The sequence below is a fragment of the Chenopodium album genome, chromosome 11 (genome assembly GCF_948465745.1).
Source record: "Chenopodium album chromosome 11, dcCheAlbu1.1, whole genome shotgun sequence".
NCBI classification, from domain to species: domain Eukaryota; kingdom Viridiplantae; phylum Streptophyta; class Magnoliopsida; order Caryophyllales; family Amaranthaceae; genus Chenopodium; species Chenopodium album.
The window spans coordinates 55,081,505-55,101,210 of NC_137844.1; the positions used below are offsets into that span (position 1 = coordinate 55,081,505).

Consider the following 19,706-nt stretch of genomic DNA (forward strand, 5'->3'; position numbering starts at 1 on the left):
TTCTAGAAAAAAAAAGCCGCATTTTGTACGCATGTATCTCATGATGAACCTTGTGCATGCATAGTACTTCTTTCGCTCAAATAAATTTGTAGCTTTTTTTTTTTTTTTCTATATATGTATATATTATGTACTCGTTTCTATTCAACTTAAATTTAACACTTTATCAAAACATCACACACCTGAAAAATCGACATCAAACAAGATTAAATTTACAGGAAACCATATAACATATTTGGAAAAGCTTTTTAAAAAGCATCATCATGCCATAAGAGGCATGAAAACGTCATACTATAAGGAGCAATGAGGATTAAAATTATTCAAAATGGCGTGAGATTACCCTTTGAACAACAATTTGGTCATTGTCATAGGCCAGACTTTTGTTACATGCCCAAAACTTAGACTTAGTAAAATATAAATTTGCATGCATTTATAATTTTTTATACAATACACATGTAACTACTATGGGCTAACCAAGCAGTTTAAGGACACACAAAACTTGAGCAAATGTTTCTCACCGGCTAATTTGGTAAGAAATTGCAATTTGTTTTTCTAGTTGTTTTGTACATACATTCGGTTATTTTGTATTTCACCATCAAATAAAGAAACTTCCCGTGATATATCATCTTTTATGCACATGGTATGACATAAATATATGTTGTACTATGTTGTTTATAGCTAGATTTGTTATTTATAAATATGGACCGTACCCTATGATCTATGTATATCGTCCTTGATCATAATCAATTTCATTTTAATTTGTATGTTTTATTTTAATTTTTCGCTTGTTCTATCACTTGATTTTAAGTATTATATCACCATATTCGTCCCTTATGAGTAAGATATAATTCACTTTTTTTAGTTAAATTAAAGGTGTCAAAATTAACTTCACTTGAAGTATTACAATTTCTTGTGAGCACATATATAAATCATATACTAACGTGTGTGTTGTCCACATGTCAGCAGAAAAATCATAACTAACGTGTGTGTTGTCCACATGTCAGCAGAAAAATCATAATGGATGTTCTCGGATGCATCGGATAATCTGTCTATTTAAATATAGTACGTTGATAGAAATGAATGATGCATGAATTAAGCATTGACAATATCTCATAAAGATTTGACATATAAACCAATCAATTATAATAAGATTGGTTAACATTATAAGTATTCCATTCCAAAAGAAATTTTGCAACAGAGGGTATATAAGAAATAGTAGAAAAAAAATAGTGGGACAAATAATAGAAGAATAAAAGCACAACAATAGAAATGGTACTTAATTAGAAAGAAGGGGGCTGAGCATTGAATAGAATTGAATAGAAAGAGTTTAAAAAAGAAGGTAAAATGGACAAGAGACAAAGTGAGGAGTTAGTCCTGAAAAACAGCTAAGAAGAGAGGGTGAGGGAGGGTAGTGGTAGTGGTAGTGAGTTGAGTACATTTATTACCCTCCATTAGATAGATTATTGATACTACCCACCACCCAGTAACCACCCTTGGCAGTGCATTTTACATCACCTTCATTTCTCATTTATTGCTTACACCATTTAGCCTTTTCTATGTTTATATTTATATTTATATTGCCCCACATGCTTAGATACTACTTGGATTCCTCCTAGCTCCTCCCTTCTTTTTTTGATCATGGGTCGAGTCCAGTTAATAGAGTATAAAACCAATCCCAAGCTTCAGCCATCTGGTTAATCTTTTAGGTTATTAAATTAGTCTTTTGTCGACGTGTAATCAATTAAGATTCGATGTGACAAAAAGGTTAAGTGTTTAAATCTCATTTTAAATGATTATGAGAAGACTCATGTTGCATCTGCATGTACTCTCATGTGATGAGGAGGCGTGGTAAATTAAATTTTAAGTTTCAAACATCAAGTTAGTGTACACATGCCAATGCACTAATTTGATTTTATTTTTATATAGTTAAATAGAAGTATTAATTAAAATTATTTTTAAAATTAGATTATGAAACTTTATATTAATACCTATCTAACAAAATATTTTATTACGTTAGTAAAAAATTATGGTTAGAGCTAATATATGAATAGTGAAAAAAGTCCAAAGTCCCAGATATTCTGGGACGGAGGGAGTAATAATGGATTGATATTATTCATGATATGACTGCCGATAATAATTTAGAAAGAGTTAATTAGTTAGCTAAGTGTGTGTTCCATTGTAGTAGACAATGATTAGTTAGCTTACTAACTAGGAGATGTCGCAAATGATTTGTATTTAATTATGGCATTATAGTAGTAATGGAAGAATTAGCTAAGAAGGAAATGTCAATGTCTCACTACTCATTTTCACAAAATTATATTGAGTGAAATAAATATAAATAACCTGATGCTACATTTATTGCCTACCACACTCGGAAGGATATAAAGGTTGTACACAAGTGTAAGTTTAACAAGTAAATGGAGTATTCAAATGATAACTGAATAGTTTTTTCTGATGAAATTTTACCTTAAACTAATATATAAAATCAATCTTTCCTTCAAAAGTGGGCTTGTATATATATAGATCCAAGTTTGCTAGAAGTAACAAAAAATTGGACCACGTACAATTGGAAACAGGTAGGAAATATTACAAAAAAAAAGGTAGGAAATATTACATTTTATATGTATATATGTAGGAAATTGCACTAAAATAATAAGGATTCACATTTTCTCTTATCAAATAAACAAGCTACGATTATGAGTAATGAGCTTAATTATGGCTTAAAACTAGGCAATTAATTAACAATGCACACCCAATTGTGAATGGGCAATAATTTAATTTGACACCTCCTACCTTAATAGGAGTTGGCACTCTTTTTTGTTTTTTTTTTTTTTTTTTTTTTTTGTTTTTTCTAATTTTTGGGAGGAAAATCAAAAGAAAAAAGGAGAAGAAAAGGAAGAAAACCCTAAAAATGAAGGGCAATTCTTATAAAATGTGGAATAGTTAAATGATGATGATTTCTCCCTTTCCCCTCCTACTAGAAAAGGAGTTGAGAAAAAACTTGTAGGAACTTATATATATGTATGTGCTGTTTAAACTTCAAGAGTAGTCCTTAATCTTGCTTAATTAAGCACTTGAAGATGATGAATTAGACCATATTTCTTCTAGCTCCCGTGCAAAAGCCTTTTGACGTCCTACAACAATGGTGATGTGATCCTTATTATCGAACACCTTAACTTGAGCTCTAGGAATCTTAGTTTGGACATTGTAGCTGCACTCGACTGGAAGAAGCTCGTCGTCTCTACCATGAAATACGGTCACGTTACATTTAAGCCGGTCCCTAACCACGTCAAGGTATTTATCAAGCTTGCTGGCTGATCCACAGATTATATTGTGCAAGGTGTGCCAAGCAGCATTATGAGTATGGAGGAAAAAACCTTCCATTAGATACGTTCGTACCCTGCATTCATACATATATAGTTAACTTAATTAGTAAATCAATAGGTATTCGGTGAGTCTTTGTCACAATATATAGTTTTTCCAACAATAAAAGAAAAAACAACTCATTAGGATACTTATAAAAAAGATTTTGCTGTTAAGAATGAGATCGTCACATATAAGACTTTAAATTGATTTTACAGTTTATTGATTTTACAGTTTATGTTTCCCACACCAATATGTAATTATGAACTCGCATTAATTAGGATTAGACAAGCTAGAGCAACATCATATAGTAAGTCTTTATCTTTGTTTAATTAAACTAAAAATAGAACAAAAACAACGGACCAGTATTAGTGTGCCCCCGATGTTTTTTATTTATGTGTGTACTTTTAGTTAAGTTAGGCATCATTTTCAATTATAGAGGCTCTTAATTGACCGTAATGTTTGTTAGAAATCAAAATCACATAATATTTTTTTTCCAATCAAATCTACAAATAAGATTTGAACAATTGTTATTCATACATACTTTTCCCTCTCGTTTAATTTATTATATATCCACATCCTATAATAATTTAACTTGTCCATTCTATTTTAGACAATGTTGTGTGTGTAAACCAAAAACAAAGGCTAATCAAAGAATTTCCTTATCAACTGTATAAAAATGTTGTGATATACCAAAATGAGCAAAACTTTAGAATACTTATTAGTAAAGGGTGGGTGATTGTTGAACTAGAAATTGGAGTAGTCAATTATCAAGCTATCATAAAGCAAATATCATGAAAAAGAAAGAAAATAAGATTGACAATCAACTATTGAGCAGGAACGTCTCTGGGGCAACTGGGCTAGTAATCACATGTGCTTTGAGATTACTTTCTCAGTTAATTGAGGCACAAAATTTTTTAGGGTATAGACTGTTTTATGCTCAAACTTTTACCATTAATATTTTTAAATGTCCGTTATTTATAATTTTATACTCTGTATAAACAAGGATATTATAAAGTAATTTATATTATATTACAAGTGTAGCAGGCTTTTTTTTTTTTGGAAAAAATGTGGACATACCCCGTATATGAGAACATTTTGTAAGATGAATTTAGAACTGTCAAATTTAGTGTAGTATACTAGTACTCGTATTATATAAGACAAATTACAGGTTATTGTTAAACAAATTTATGATAACCAAATTAAATGCAGCCTATTATTCAAAAATATAGGTACTTTTTATTTCTGAAGATATAAGATTCACAAGCCATGTGATACGCGTAATGAAATGAAGTAGCTTTGACTTTTGATTTAAAACAAAATAGTCCTATTAAATACACCTAAATGCAATGCAAAAATGTTAAATGCACCCAGGTGATGTACTACCCCAAAATTATTGTTGTTTTTTTTTTTTTTTTTTTTTTTTTGAAAATAATTAAAAAGAAAAAAAATTCAAATTAATAATTTTTTTTTTAAATATAATAAAAAAAAAAGGATGGCCTATCCTGTGATCTTGAGGTACCAAAGTAATTACTTTGTTGGGACAACTTTACTACCCAATCACAATCACCCTTTAAGTGGTGAAAAGAGGGTGAAGGGCTTTATGGGAATGTTATATTGTTTCCAAATTTTAGGCTATTTTAAACACACACGTTCCATTGTAAAGACTTAGAAAAAAAAAGGCAGTCAATATTGGAAATAATTAAAATATATGCGTGAAGTTGTGTTTTGGGTTACCTATTTCTGGTGACAAGTTTGGTGAGAAATTCCCACACTCGGTGGTTTTTGCAGATGAGCAAGCAAACTGTCCGAGAAATATGCTCATACCAACATGCTATGGATGCTCCCATTGCTATCGGTGGCCATACACGTCGTGGTGCTACTCGTCTTAGCACGTATTGTGTCGCTTGCTCCCCTTTTGGCACTGGGAAATATGGCTGTAACCAAAAATTTCGAGTTCTGTATTAGTAATAATATTTTTGTTTTATTGTTTTCGGAATTAATTGTCACATTAATAGTATAATTTAAATTTTTGATGTGACTAATTCATACACGATAATCTTAAGATCTAACCTACCAATGAATGTAGGCATCCTCAAGTAACCAATTTTTTTTAATAAAAAAGTACTACTAAGAGTATTATTATACAAATAAAATCCAAATATTATAATAATATTTTTTAAAGTCATACCTGTCAAATTAAAAGTAACAGGGAGATCATTGGGATCACCCAACTGTCATTATTGGTATTTTAATAAACACACTCTACAGTCCTTAATACTACGTATATAATACACCTATTAATTAAGACCTATTTTAATCATCTTATTTCTTTGAAATGTACTAATTACAAAAAATTAATAATATCTCGCATAATAAAAATGTTTAAAAACACAATCCATATAAAATCTAAGGTCAAAGTTGATAGTAAATGTAAAATAATTATGAAATAAAAGGAGTACTAAGGACAACTTACAGGAGCGATCAAGGTGAGCGATTTGATCTTGGAGGGGTGGCGAACGGCGAGGGCGAGAGCCAAAATGCAGCCAAGAGAATGGGCAACGATGTGGAAGGATTTAACTCGATTAGTTTCCAATACAGAACGTTCAATCATTTCCACATGTTCTCTTAAAGTGTACAATGAATCAGTAGGCTTTGGACTCCTACCAAACCCTAGCAAATCCACCGCAAATAACCGGTACTTAGATTTTGTTGCTGCCGTAAAATTTGGGAAAACAGTTTCCGTCCAAAATTTGGATGACGATATAAACCCGTGAATAAATAACACATCCTCTGTTGAAGTCTTATCTCCTACTCCGTACAATATAATAGTTGTTATTACCATATGTTAAAAATGTTTAATCACATAATTAATTACATAGTTTAATTAGATAATGTAGCATATAATATAATAATATAATAAAATGAGAGTGACGTACCAGGTTTAGCACCATCAGAATGTACAAAGAGAGCATCCTTAGACGAGGTAGTCCAAGAGCAACAAGTCGAGCAATCGCAATCCGACCACCGTGGAATCGGGAAAGATTGCATACCTCCGATTTTACCTTGAAGCATTTCAACAATGGTTGAGTTGACAGTAAATGTGGTGGATCCATTTTTTTTACTATTATTCGCGGTAGTTTTCGTGGTCATCTTCTCGCAGATGAGCGAGGAAGTGTGGTGTTGGTGTTGGTGGTGGTGGTGTTTGGTGATAATATTCGTAGTGTCAACCTTGTTAAGGCGTCTGAGTTCGTTGACGGTAGTCTTGGAGATCTCTGAGACTAGAGACGGACGAGTGTAAAGAGTGTCGGAGACGTCTTCGAGTTGAAGTTTGGTGGATGTAAGGCGGACGATCTTGGTGGACTCGCCTTTTTCGGACACCAAGATCGTCTTGCCAGTACTAGTAACGGCCATCGCTTGTTTGGCGGAGGAGGAGCAGCAGTAGCACGGCTTCCACTCCGCCTCGACCACGAAATCTGCAATCTTGTACACCAAACATAAGATGAAATCTAGAAGGTCTAGCAATATAAACACTAAGAAACTAATTCCTTCATTAAGGGCTCTTCCTGTAACTAGTATAGCCGATCTAGCTTTGCCCATATTATTCTTTACGCTCATTGTTAAAACAATCAACCACAGGGTATGATATGACACGACACAACACAACACACCACAACACAGGGCTGCTCGCTCGCTTGGCTCAACCTTTGATGATGGAAAAAATAAAACACACATACACAAACTCACACACAAAAATGTGTAAGGATATATGATGTGGTTGAGCTAATTTAGCTGAAGTATAATAATGTGTATATATATAATGTAGGCTTTAATAGAGTAATGATGTTGAAATAATGTAGAATTTAGAGCAAGATAATAATAAGCCAACCCAGATTAATTGGCCCCTCAAAAAAGACGGTACAAAATATACATTTGACAGTGGGAAAATATAAATATATATATATATATATATATATATAATTTTTGAAAGAAAAAAATAAGACAGCCACAAAGTGTTGGGGTTAATTGAGAGCGTGTGAGAAGGAGCGAAAGAAGAAGAAGAAGAGGAGAAAAAAAGAGAAGAAAAGGGGTCGTAAGGGACACGTAGTAAGATGGGGTGGGGGAAGGAAAGAAGATAAATGAATAAAATTCATTGTTTCATTTAAATTTGTTCGTTGGGCAAGAGACTCTGGTAGGTGGTGGTTGAACCCCCCTCCTCCTTCCCACATATACACTTTCAAGGGTTAAACACCTCCCTTTTTTTTATTCTCCTTTTTTTAGTAAAAATATACGATTTTTAATGTTATTTCACTTTCGTATCTACTATTCTACATCCCGACGTACTATGCACATAATATAACCAATACATTTATATACATATAATTTTTGTTTTATTTTTTACCCATCTAAAATAGTTTTCTCTCTTGTATACTACTAGATGTGTAGGATAATGGAAACCGTCAAAAAAGTCTTACTTCTTAGCTACCAAATTTTTATTTGTAAATGATTCATAATTAGAATATGATCAAGGTTTTGATTAATAATGTTATACAAGCTAAGTAAGATATTTAAGGTTTAGAATATAGATTTTTTTTTTTTTTGTAAAGTTCAGTATTATGACTATTATATATTTGAGTTTATCATACACGAATTACTTTTACTGAGTTAGTGAGATACTGTCTTACATATTAGTTTGGATATTTTACAAAAATAAAATCATTTTGGATTTACGGTGGTAAATTTAGAACGAATTATACAATGAAAATCGACGAAAAAGTCTTACTGCCAAAATTAGACTTTTATTAATAAATTTATTGTGGTTTGGATTATAAATGTAATTAGTTATTCGACATTCAAAGTGTGGTGTAATCTTTTTCCTGTCTATCCTATAGTACAAGTGTTGGTCCTTCCATTCATTCCTTCCAGAAATTTACACTTCATACTCATAATCTTGTATATAATAATCAAACTATTTGCTGCTGGTCATCACATTACATAATTAAATAATGTGGTGGTTAAGCTCTTTATTAGTCGCTTAACTTGCATAATCTTCTCATATTACTAACAAGAAGAAAGGAGGCATTGCTAGGAAAGAAGCTAAGTAAGAGACAATATTTGTTTAAACAAAAAATAGGGTCTATTAGTTTTGCGTAATACAGTCTCTCATTCCGTTCTTCACTAACATATCGTAGTCTACTTTGTATGGAAGAAAATCTAAGCATAGATCCGGCTATCCGCTAATAAGCTAAGTGTTAAAGGCATTGCATTACTCTTTCGATAAGAAGAAAATTATATTACTTCATAATAGATATATGATGTAAATGGAAATTGATCTCTAGGAAAACATTTTCAATGTTTAACCAAATAAGCTACTTCGTAGTTGACATTTATAAAGTGGATATTATTATGAGAATTCTGCTCTGTTAAGCTAGAAGGAACGATACATTGATATTACTAGCTAATATGATCTTGCTATAAATCAATAAATACAAGTATTTGTTAATTAAAAAGATTAAATAAGAGATTTTTTTTTTTAAAAAAAAAAAGGAATCAATGTTTGAACAAATTTCTTTAGTGGAGTCTAAACGCTTTGAATATGCAGAAATTGAAACTACATGCACGCTATACGTCCCATATGTTGGTTAATTGATTCAAACGAAGTTAAAGTAATTTTAGAAATACTATTTTTGGTCTTTCCTTTAAAAACTTAGTGGTCATAGGAGAAGAATTTGAATTGTTAGTGTTAGTGGGTTAGTAGTGGTGTTTGACTATGATAGTAATGGTTAGATAATGTGTTTGTGTTGAGATTGATCGAAAAGGGTGTCTAGAGTTCAAGTCAAAGTCCATGGCAATATAGATCAAAGACAAGGAAGGTTTAGCAATTGTGTGCGACTTTGAATCATGAGGCCATGAGGGTGCGTTGATTAATTGATTCAAACTAAGTTAGACTAACTTTAGGAATACTGTTTTTAGTCTTTCCATTAAAGACTTAGTGGTCATAGGATAAATACTTGAATTGTTAGTGGGCTAGTTAGCAGCCATAGTGAGTTAGTAGTGGCTTCCTAATACTACCTCCGTTTTTTATTATTGCAACGTATAAATGAATGTTTTATGTTTCACAAATAATACCTCTTTAATTTGTTGCACATAATACGTTCTCTGTTTTTTAATAGTTGCAACACACCTTTTATCACGCTTTTTGAGCAGGTGATTAGACTAGGTAAACGAATTAATTAAGCTATGAAATTTTAACCGTAGCAACTTATCCCTTTCTTCTTATCGGTGGTAAAAAATTGCGATTTAGTTTATCCATTTACCTAGTCTACAATCTCTCTTAAAATGCGTGTCAAAGAGGTATGTTGCAATTAAATGAAAATGGAGGAAGTAAGAAACAAAATAGTATTTAACTTTGGTAGTTTTATCATTGGCTTATTTAAGGGAATGGATGTATCTTATTTTATTACGTAAATAAAAGTTCATTAGTTTTGGTTCTTTATCTTTTTTCTTTAGTTTTATACTTTTATCTTTTTCTCTTATTATAACTTCAACACAATAAATATAAACAAAACATGCAGGACAACTCATATTACTTTAAACATCGAAAATGTAGTATTAAACTCAAAGAGATTAATTAACATAGCAAAAATTAAACTTTGTTGATGAAGTATATCCTTCTCGTATAATATATGTAAATGTCCTACATTAATAAAAGTTGAAAAGTTAAACACTTTATAAGGTTAAGAGGCTACTTCTCCTACCTATATGTTTTTGAGACGAAACTTCCTTGAACTTTTAATTGTTTTTCGGTGCAATTCCTAATCTTAGTAACACACTTATTGAATAGGAGACAAAACCTACTGATAATTGACATATTACTTCTCAAAATTAATTGAAACACTAGATTCTACTATCATAATTATATAAACAATTTTCTTCTTTGAAAGGAATAATTCAAAGTTAAATCATTAAATTATTGGTGTGTATACAATTATTCCATTGAAATTACGCACAAATTACTATCCCAATATGCTATACTTTGCTAAGATAAGATGGTTATCATAAACTTCTCTATTGGCTGAAACTGTGTTCTTCCATCGAATAAAGGGAAAGGTGAATACATACCTCAAGACTGCAAAGTAATTAACAAGTCAACTAATACACCTTACCCCACACCTGATTAAATGGTTAAATACAATAATTGAGAATATGCCACAATAATTGATAATATGCCATAATAATCTTAACATCAATTTGTAATTTTTGAGGAGATATAATAATTTTGACCTCTTGGGTTATCTTTCTTCACCTTATTTAAGGTATTATGGTCTTTTTTTTTAGAAAATTTAGTCCGAACTTTTTTTATATGATTTGTACGTATAGTCCGAGTTGTTTAGTTTATAACATTGGTGATCTTGTCTGAAATATATAATTACTCCGTAGGTTTGATAACAAGTTATAAGAATAAGGTGAAGAAAATTAACCGAGGATGAAAATTTATTAGTAGGTTTATAAAATCCCGAAAATTTGTGACTTGAAATTTGTTAGAGAAGTGAAATGAACAAGAGCCTAACGTTCCTAGAAGGGGTAGAGAGAAAAAAAAAAAAAAAAAAAAGGTAAAAAGAGGCTCAATAAATTCTGAAACATTTATGGCAGGTTTTCTGGACACATGACTCCATCACATCCCATATTAAGAGTAGAGCCAACCCTTGACAATTTGTGACACCGCCCTAAACATTGCATTTGCATTGCAATACCCTTTTTTTTATTTAGTACTCGTATTAGTATTGAAATTCAATTTTATTTATTCACTATATTACTTTTGTGGGGGACACTTCATCATATTTCTGCCTTATAATATGTCATCTTGACTTAATATAATTAATGTTCATCATAGGTACAAGAATTGATTAACCACAATATATATTAGTCTTATGGCTTAGACTCTTGGATGAAAAAAAAAGAAGAGAAAAAATTGTGTGGTTTTCCATCCCTTTGGTTTCCCTTTCTTTTATTTGTACATTTTGATAGCATTCATACTCCTAGATGTACTTTAGATCGGAAACAAATGCTTTGGATTAAATTCGTTTTGAGTGCTATTCATTATGAGTGATTAGTCATTTCAGTTTGGTTTCGAGTTGTTTCTTGACATTTTATTTTCCTCTGTCAATTTTGCTATTAATAATTGATCAGCATTATCAACCAAACTCAACATTTTCCAAATAGGGTTGGTTGGATTTCAGTTTGTATCTCAAGCCTATTAGTTCAGATTAAATCGAAATAGATTTCGCCAAGTGTTAGTACTAATAAGACTAATAACACGTACTTGCTCTAGTTTTTCAATCAGTGATAGTACAATGTAAGAAATTTTGAACTCTGTGGACTGTGACAATAGCACGCAAAGATGAAGCTTATTCAATTTTCTTACAAACTTGACTTCTGCAACAAAATTAGGAAAACTAAATTTCACTGCCTAGAAATATGCCGTAATTCATTAATTATAGATTATACTAGTTCCTACAAGATTTTTAGATCAGAACTTGTTGTACACTATAATGTTATCAGGTTATTTGTACCGGAGAGTGAGGAAAATGTCCCAAGTAACCCATGAATGTAGACATCAAAGTATTTGGTATACGTTGCAAAATAAAATTGTTAATAACGAATCATGCATAAACGGTAATAGATGCAGCCTAGATACAAAGTAGAGTAAGAGTAAAAAAGACGGCATTCACAATTAAGAGGGGAATGGAACCTAACCACCCATAACTGATCCCCGAATCCGAATTAGCCCAAAAGGTGAAGCGGGTGGGAAAAAAAAAAAAAAAAAAAAAAAAAAAAAAAAAAAAAAAAAAAAGGAAAAAGGAATGTCAAATTGTAAACATATTCCATTACTTGTTTACTCCATACAATAGTTGATGTATTATTCCAAGTGGCTCCCAACACTTCAGCATTTAAATAAGGTTGGCCTATTAAAATATTCAAACTAATAAATAATACTCTACACTTCAGTATGAATTACGATTTTAAACAAACTCAAAATATTAATCTTTGTGCGGCCTCCTCTACACATTTTTAGTTTATTTTGAAAATGCTTCTCACTATAAAAGAAGTCTAAAAATAATTTTCTTTCCTTTTTTGCGAGTGATTGTTATATACACCCGCGTGCACGATGCACCTAAGAGTACTGCTTACTCATTTTGATGGTTATTGCTCATTTAATCACTATATGAGCAAAAAATACCCTTACGTACACCATGCACCTAGATGTATGTGATTAGTTTCACTTTTATGTAGAATTAGTTTTAAACGGAGGTAAGGAATAGTAATATGCACCTCGTTTTTATTAATTAAGTCTATTATTTTCCTTGTTTATTACAAGTATTATTTAGAAGCCCGTTTTCATCTTCACAAATTTTTATATGTGACCGAGATTATTAAAGTTTCTCGGACATGGGTCACTTGAAAAGGTTCGGTCGGGAGATACTCGGTCAGGGGTTACTTGAGAAGTTCGGTCAAGGGTTGCTTGATGGGTTACTCGGTCAAGGGTTACTTGAGAGGTTCGGTCAAGGGTTGCTTGATGGGTTACTCGGTCAAGGGTTACTCGAGGGATTACTCGGTCAAGAGTTACTTGAGGGATTACTCGGTCAAGAATTACTCGAGGGATTACTCGGTGGGTTACTTAGTCAGGAGTAACTCAAGTAACCCCGGCCACAAAGAAAAACCCCCCTTTCATCTAAACAACAACGGAAGTTTTATCCTCACAGAATGAAAGGTTTAATAAGTTTGTGTAATTTTTAAATTCCATTTTGCCCTAATCTTTTACAATTTTGCTTGTACTCACTAATAAGCTTTAGTAGAGATTTATAATACGAAGTACTTTCGTGTTCATTTCTCATTGGTCTTAGCCCAGCCACTTGCCTGCATTTTGGGTTCCATGTTTGCCCTTTGCATATTAACCCAAACAAATATTTTGATGATTAGAAGCTTTGTATTGCAGTTTCTCCTTGTCTCTGCGATTTTTTTTCACTAAATCCTTGCATTGTTTTCTTCATACTTGATGTGATTTTCAAAATACGAATTTTTTTTAACAATCTAAGAAATTTGCTTACCTTTGCTTTTTAATTTTCTATATAGTATATATATTTTGGAATACAGTTTTATCTTAACTGGCAGGAATGCAGGATGATGTACAAGTATGTAACAAAATAATGACGAAGAATAAGTCTTATCTTAATTTTCTAGCCGTATTTTACAAAAGTTAAAAATTACGAGTACTTGGTATGAACTAATGTAACAACCAATGACTGACTACAACAACAATCAAAAGCAAGTACTACTATCAATTTTAATGTCTTACTCAAGTTGTTTCTTTCTTACTCGTTTTGATTCTTCCACTAATCTACAAGTGTCATATTTGACAAATAACACTTCCGCACTCCCTAAGAATCTCCTTCCATGCAACAGATATTTTGGGCACCCAATAATACGGCTAATTAATCTTAAGAAAACGTCAAGAGTAGAATATTCTTAGTTTAAGTGTATCGTCATCATCATAAATATTTGAAGGCCGTCAACTTTAGTGCCACTATTATATTATGATATTATATACTTCGTATTAGCTAATAATCGGCAGGAATAGGGTTGAGCGTCATATCCAACTCAATTATTTTGATTTGAATCGTGATTATTAGTATTTATATATATAGTTATGAAAAGGATCAGTTAAGTTAAATTAAAGCCTGATTTTATTTGTCTTTGAAGTTTTAAATAAGTGTTGTTTGGTTAATGCAAATCAAGAATTAGATATGCCACATGTTTGGTTCACTCCAATTAAGTGTCACCAAACCCTTGTGAAAAAAGGATAAGAGTTTATTACAAGTTTAGACTTTGATGCTTTTCTTAATGAAGAGGCACGGTTGGCTTCTTTGGTGATGGGTATTTCACGACCACCCCATTGATGTAAGGCTTTGTGATACCATGAAAAATAAGATGACATTGTTATTATTGTTTTTATAATTATTATTATTGTCATTGTTGACAAAATGTGTATTTAGATTACAGATTACAACAACTTAGAGATCAATACAATAAGACTACATAAACGAGCCAATGAAAACTTAAAAAACGTGGATCAATTTTCATGCATTCTTGGATTAATTTACTCATTTAGCTTTACTAATTTTTGTTTTCTATGATCGGGGCTTATAAATTAATAATATAGGAATATTTTTAAAAATAAAATAAAAAATCAGACCAAGTCAAGGATGAATCTATTTAAGTAGCTAAAACCCCCCAGCATAAATAAGGTGGGTATCAATAGCTTTGTTCGCCCTCTTTCTGACAACTACTCTTTAAAATCAAGGGACCAACGACTAATACTTCTTTTTCTTAGAACAACTCTTGATGTATGTACTATGTAGTCGGCAAAATTGTACAGTACTTCATATTTTCTAAACTAATACACCCTAAATATAATTTTTGTAGTATATAATGTTCTATTCATATAAATTTCACTTATTTAAATTAATTGTTATACTTTCAATTAATTTGAATTTATAATTATTTTTCCGGTTCATATTTTATAAACCTGTTGCAATTGCAAATTGACCATAGATAGTTATTATTGTTCTAAACTTAATTTATTAGAACATAATAGCCTTAACTTACCCAAACTTATAATAGCTCAAGACTTTACTTTTCTAAATTTATTTTTCTCGAAATTGAGATGAGAAGTACAAAGCCTTGTATTTTGGCCTTAACTATTTTAACCTAAAGTTGTGAATTTTATAGATGGACTAATCTAAATATAGTGGTCTTTTTCTCAACTTATCTAATCATATTATTCTGATGCTCACCTAAGCAATGTTCTTATTTCGTAAACTTGTATGTATTTATTCTAATATACGTACGTTGCTTTCTATATTAATGACATTCGACTCTTGGGCCATCAAACCATGCATCATCAAGGTCAAAAAGAGGGTTATTAACATAATGTTAATATTAATGGCATCGAAGAAATTGATATACAAAGACCAGGTAAATAATCACGGACAAATCGGTGTAGACGGCTCATTGATGTTAAACATGTAGACAATGTGGTTCATAATTAATTTTTTTGCTTCCCTAATAAAGGCTAAATAACAGAAAACATGATTTTATTCTTTTATTGACTTACTTATTAAAAGAACTAGGACAGAATTTGGTAAAATGCAACCATCATACATGTATGTACGTAAAACTAACCTGAGAAAAATACATCACTGCCAATAATTTGCTATTAGACTACTTCAAATTCGATCGTAAGTCATTCGAAATAAAGACCTATTCAACTCTCACCTGCTGTAAACTGATGACATTTTGTCACAAGTCATGTATAAATCAAAGTACAATGTGTGTAATTGTGTATACTAGCTAAAAGTCGTAGCTAGTTAAGTTAGAAAGTATGAACTTTTGTTACAAGATATTTTCTTTATGTAAAAGAGCATGATGAGTGACCCTTTGAGCTACTCTTCATTAATTATACGGTTACTAGTTTTTTCTAATACGCTTTTCTTGCTGTTTTTACCTAGTCCTTCCCTAACCACATTCTTGTTTGGTGACTCCTTAGTTGATGCTGGTAACAATGACTATCTCTTCACCCTTTCGAAGGCTGACACTCCGCCATATGGTATAGACTTCTCGCCTTCTGGCGGCCAGGCTACCGGGAGATTCACCAATGGCCGGACTGTTTCTGACATTATAGGTAGACTGACTAACCTCTTTGATGATAGAATTAGGGTTCAATATGGGAAAAACTCAAAAAAGTATGTTCTATTTTTTCAACATTGTAATTATGGTTTGATTTTCAAATAGTTTTAGAATTTAGGTCAGTTTTGCCAATTAATAAACCGTACTTGACTTTTTATTTGCGTTCATCAACTAATAACTTGTTCATCTCAATTTCCTACTAGCTTATTAGTGAGCCAAATTAATGGATGGGTCGGTGGGTCCAATGCATGGACTTGAACCTTAGCTTCATGATCAAAGTATTTTCTCTCACTTTTTGTACATAGTATATACTTCGTAATATAAATGTATTTTTAGTAGAAAAGTGGTAGGTCATATTGCTAAAATCAACTAATTAATTAATAAAGATAATATAAAAGCATTACATATCCTAAAGAGCTACACTTGCCAGTTGCCACATCACCCTTCCTTTAGATATTAAGGGTAACACCCTAGAGGGGTACGCTATTAACAATAACTCAATATACTTTGACTATAAAAGAAATTCTTAGTATGAACTAATTATATAAGCACAACAAAACAAAATCCCTCGCTAAAATCTCTTTCTTCTATATGATAAACAGTAATTATTGTATTAAATAAATCAACTCCCAAGCTTAAACAATATAGGTATTTTCTTATATTTTTATAATACATAACAGTCTCAAAAAGGATCATAAAAAAAAAAATTAAAATAACAACTCGGATTATTTTAGAAAAATACTTATATAAGTTGGGACTATTCAAGAATAATCAAAAGTTGTGACTATTTAATGATAATCAACCAAAGTTGGGATGATTAAAACCAAAATCCAAAGATATACATTATACATTACGAAGCAAGAGTTCAATTGTGTGTGGCTTGGCCCTTTTTTTTTTTTTTTTTTTTTTTTTTTTTTTTTAACAGTTAAAATGGTTACAGGACAGACTTTAGGAGACAATTTTTTTCCACCACCATTCCTAGCTCCAAACACACAAAATAATGCAATTCATGCTGGAATAAATTATGCCTCGGGATCAGCTGGAATATTGGTTCAAACTGGGTCCTTGTTTGTATGTTATTACTCCCTTTGTCCCAAAATATATTTCATTCAAAATAATTAGTTAGAAGTAAACATCTAAGACATTTTTGGTTTGATGCAGGTAGGAAGAATTCCACTACAGGAGCAAGTGCAAAATTTTGAGCAAACTAGAGCTCAAATAGTTGCCAAAATGGGAGAAAAAGCTACAAAAAGTTTCCTAAAGAATGCAATTTTTTCAATAACAATAGGGTCTAATGATATCCTCAACTACATTCAACCATCTATACCATTTATTGGGCAAGATAAGGTTCAACCTGCCATTTTTCAAGACCAAATGCTCTCCAACTTGACTATGCAACTCAAGGTAAAAATTAAGCCACCTCTTCTCAATATTTTAAATAGAAGAAAAAAAGAATGAAATCGTACGTGAAATTGTGAAAAGAATTCGTCTCTAAATAATAGATCGACTAGCTTAGTGGTGTATTATTTATGTACTACTCGTAGTTAATTTTACAAAATCAAAATCCCATCACATATTTCACATTTCACATCAATTTGAGAAGCTATCATTAAGGAATATATGTCAATTTTAAATAATGTTAACTTACTACCCATAAAAAGTGACTTAATGGTCTATGCCCTATGGAGTACTACATACTATTTTGGGAGAACCTGAAACATAAATGTGATACATTATTTAGGGACCAATCAAATCAATCAATCAATCTAAATTTTAACCCCTTAAGTAGAGTCAGCTAAATAAACCAAATTTGATTTATTGATTTAGGGACAAAGGACATACTAATTTTTGTTCACATATGAAGCGATTACACAAGTTGGGAGCAAGAAAGTTTATTGTAGTAGGGATCGGACCTTTGGGATGCATACCATTTGTTCGAGCTATGAAGCTAGATTGGTTCGAGAAGTGCTCGAATGAGGTGAATGAGTTAATTCAAGGCTACAACAAAAAATTAATCAGAGAGCTAAGTTTGCTAAATGAAGAATTGGGACAAAAATCAGTGTTTGTCTATGCAAACTCTTATGACATCTTCATGGACATCATATCTAATTATCAACACTATGGTAAGCTAGCTAGGTCAAAATTATTTCATAAAGTTTTAGAAGAAATTAAATTGAATGATTAATGTGGTAACATACAGGGTTCGAAAACGCGAAGGACCCGTGCTGTGGTGGATATTTCCCCCCATTTTTGTGCTTCAAAGGGAAAAACATAAACACAAGCTCCGAATTGTGTGAAGATAGGTCTAAATATGTGTTTTGGGATGCATATCATCCTACTGAAGCAGCCAACTTAATCATGGCCAAGAAATTGCTTGATGGTGATAAAAGAGTCACTTCCCCATTCAATCTTCGAAAGCTTTATAAAAATCAAAATTAGGTTATCTCTACATAAGTATTGAAGGTAACACTATGCTCAAAAAATAATGTTGTAATTTTAATCTTCTCAAAATCTAAATGATTGTATGATATGATGCTACTCTATCATAGTATCATCAATAATCACTCAACTATTCATTTATTTCAATTCCTAATGAATAATTGTCTACAACATGTATTAGTAAAATCTATTTATTATCGACCTTTAGGTACAACTATTGTGTTTTGACTGAGATTGGTAATGTGAATAATTTAGCTGGATATGAACCTCACAAGTCTCCTTTTCTAATATTAGCCGAGTCCATATCCTTATAGATGAAAAAAAACGTTGTCACTTAAGTAGTACTCGGTACATGTTAATAATCTATTAACATTTATACATAATACAAATCGAGTTGTAATAAGTCTTTACTAGATTTATCGAACTCAATCTTTTGGTCTACTATAACTTTTTATTAATTGATTATTCCAAAGATAGAATTATAGAAATATGTTTTAATAACAAGAGTAGTAGCTAAGGTATTGTCATGTTTGACGGATGGATACAACAGCCCTTCAACCGCGTAAATATAAATATTTAACGGTAAAGGTTTGACCAAATTGCATCATTAACTTCGATTTGCCAAATGGCAATATTTGTTTGACAACCGCCAACTACACCAATATTAGTAAACGCTAGGCGTTGACTAATGAAAGTTATTGACTTAATTTCTACAAAAATTCAAAGCCACCTCCAAATTTCTCAGAAATCAGACCAATCCTTTATTCATTAAATTATGTGTTTTGGGTTCCCAAAGTTGTAAGTTGTAAGTTTAATAAGTGAATATATCATACTCGTACAAGTATTTTATTATAAGAGAAAGTCAATACTTTTGCTGCGCTAACTTGGCTTGGTATGAGTTATTATGGTTCTTGTTAGCGGCTGTATTTCATTGCGCGCTTAAGATTCTCTCAAAGTCAGCAGATCTAATACTTTATAATTATACACTCGGCTGTTAGTGATGGATCATGTATGTAGCACGGAAACGGCTTGAGTTTCAAAAATAGATCGGATAAACCTCAAATTCTATTTATTTTTAGGATTTGTTAACATGGATATGTTGGGGGTTTAGAATATGTTTGTACGTGTTCAAATGTGAATTTAACTAGCTTTTTAGTCAT

The 19,706-nt window shown here is 31.5% G+C and overlaps 2 protein-coding genes across 2 annotated transcripts; one reads left to right on the forward strand and one right to left on the reverse strand.

Moving 5' to 3' along the window:
- Nucleotides 1-2,494: 2,494 nt before the first annotated feature.
- LOC145569274 (putative lysophospholipase BODYGUARD 3) lies at nt 2,495-7,300 on the reverse strand. The gene is made up of 4 exons (XM_081628637.1): nt 6,300-7,300; nt 5,837-6,171; nt 5,098-5,297; nt 2,495-3,397 (listed from the first exon to the last, which is right to left on the reverse strand). Exons 1-4 carry the CDS (start codon nt 7,093-7,095, stop codon nt 3,064-3,066), a joined length of 1,665 nt encoding a protein of 554 aa, XP_081484763.1. The 5' UTR covers nt 7,096-7,300; the 3' UTR covers nt 2,495-3,063.
- Nucleotides 7,301-12,810: 5,510 nt separating this feature from the next.
- On the forward strand, nt 12,811-18,546 carry LOC145566897 (GDSL esterase/lipase At5g41890-like). The gene is made up of 6 exons (XM_081626170.1): nt 12,811-12,956; nt 15,930-16,102; nt 17,048-17,178; nt 17,269-17,511; nt 17,972-18,230; nt 18,308-18,546. Exons 1-6 carry the CDS (start codon nt 12,811-12,813, stop codon nt 18,544-18,546), a joined length of 1,191 nt encoding a protein of 396 aa, XP_081482296.1.
- The last annotated feature ends 1,160 nt before the right edge of the window (nt 18,547-19,706 follow it).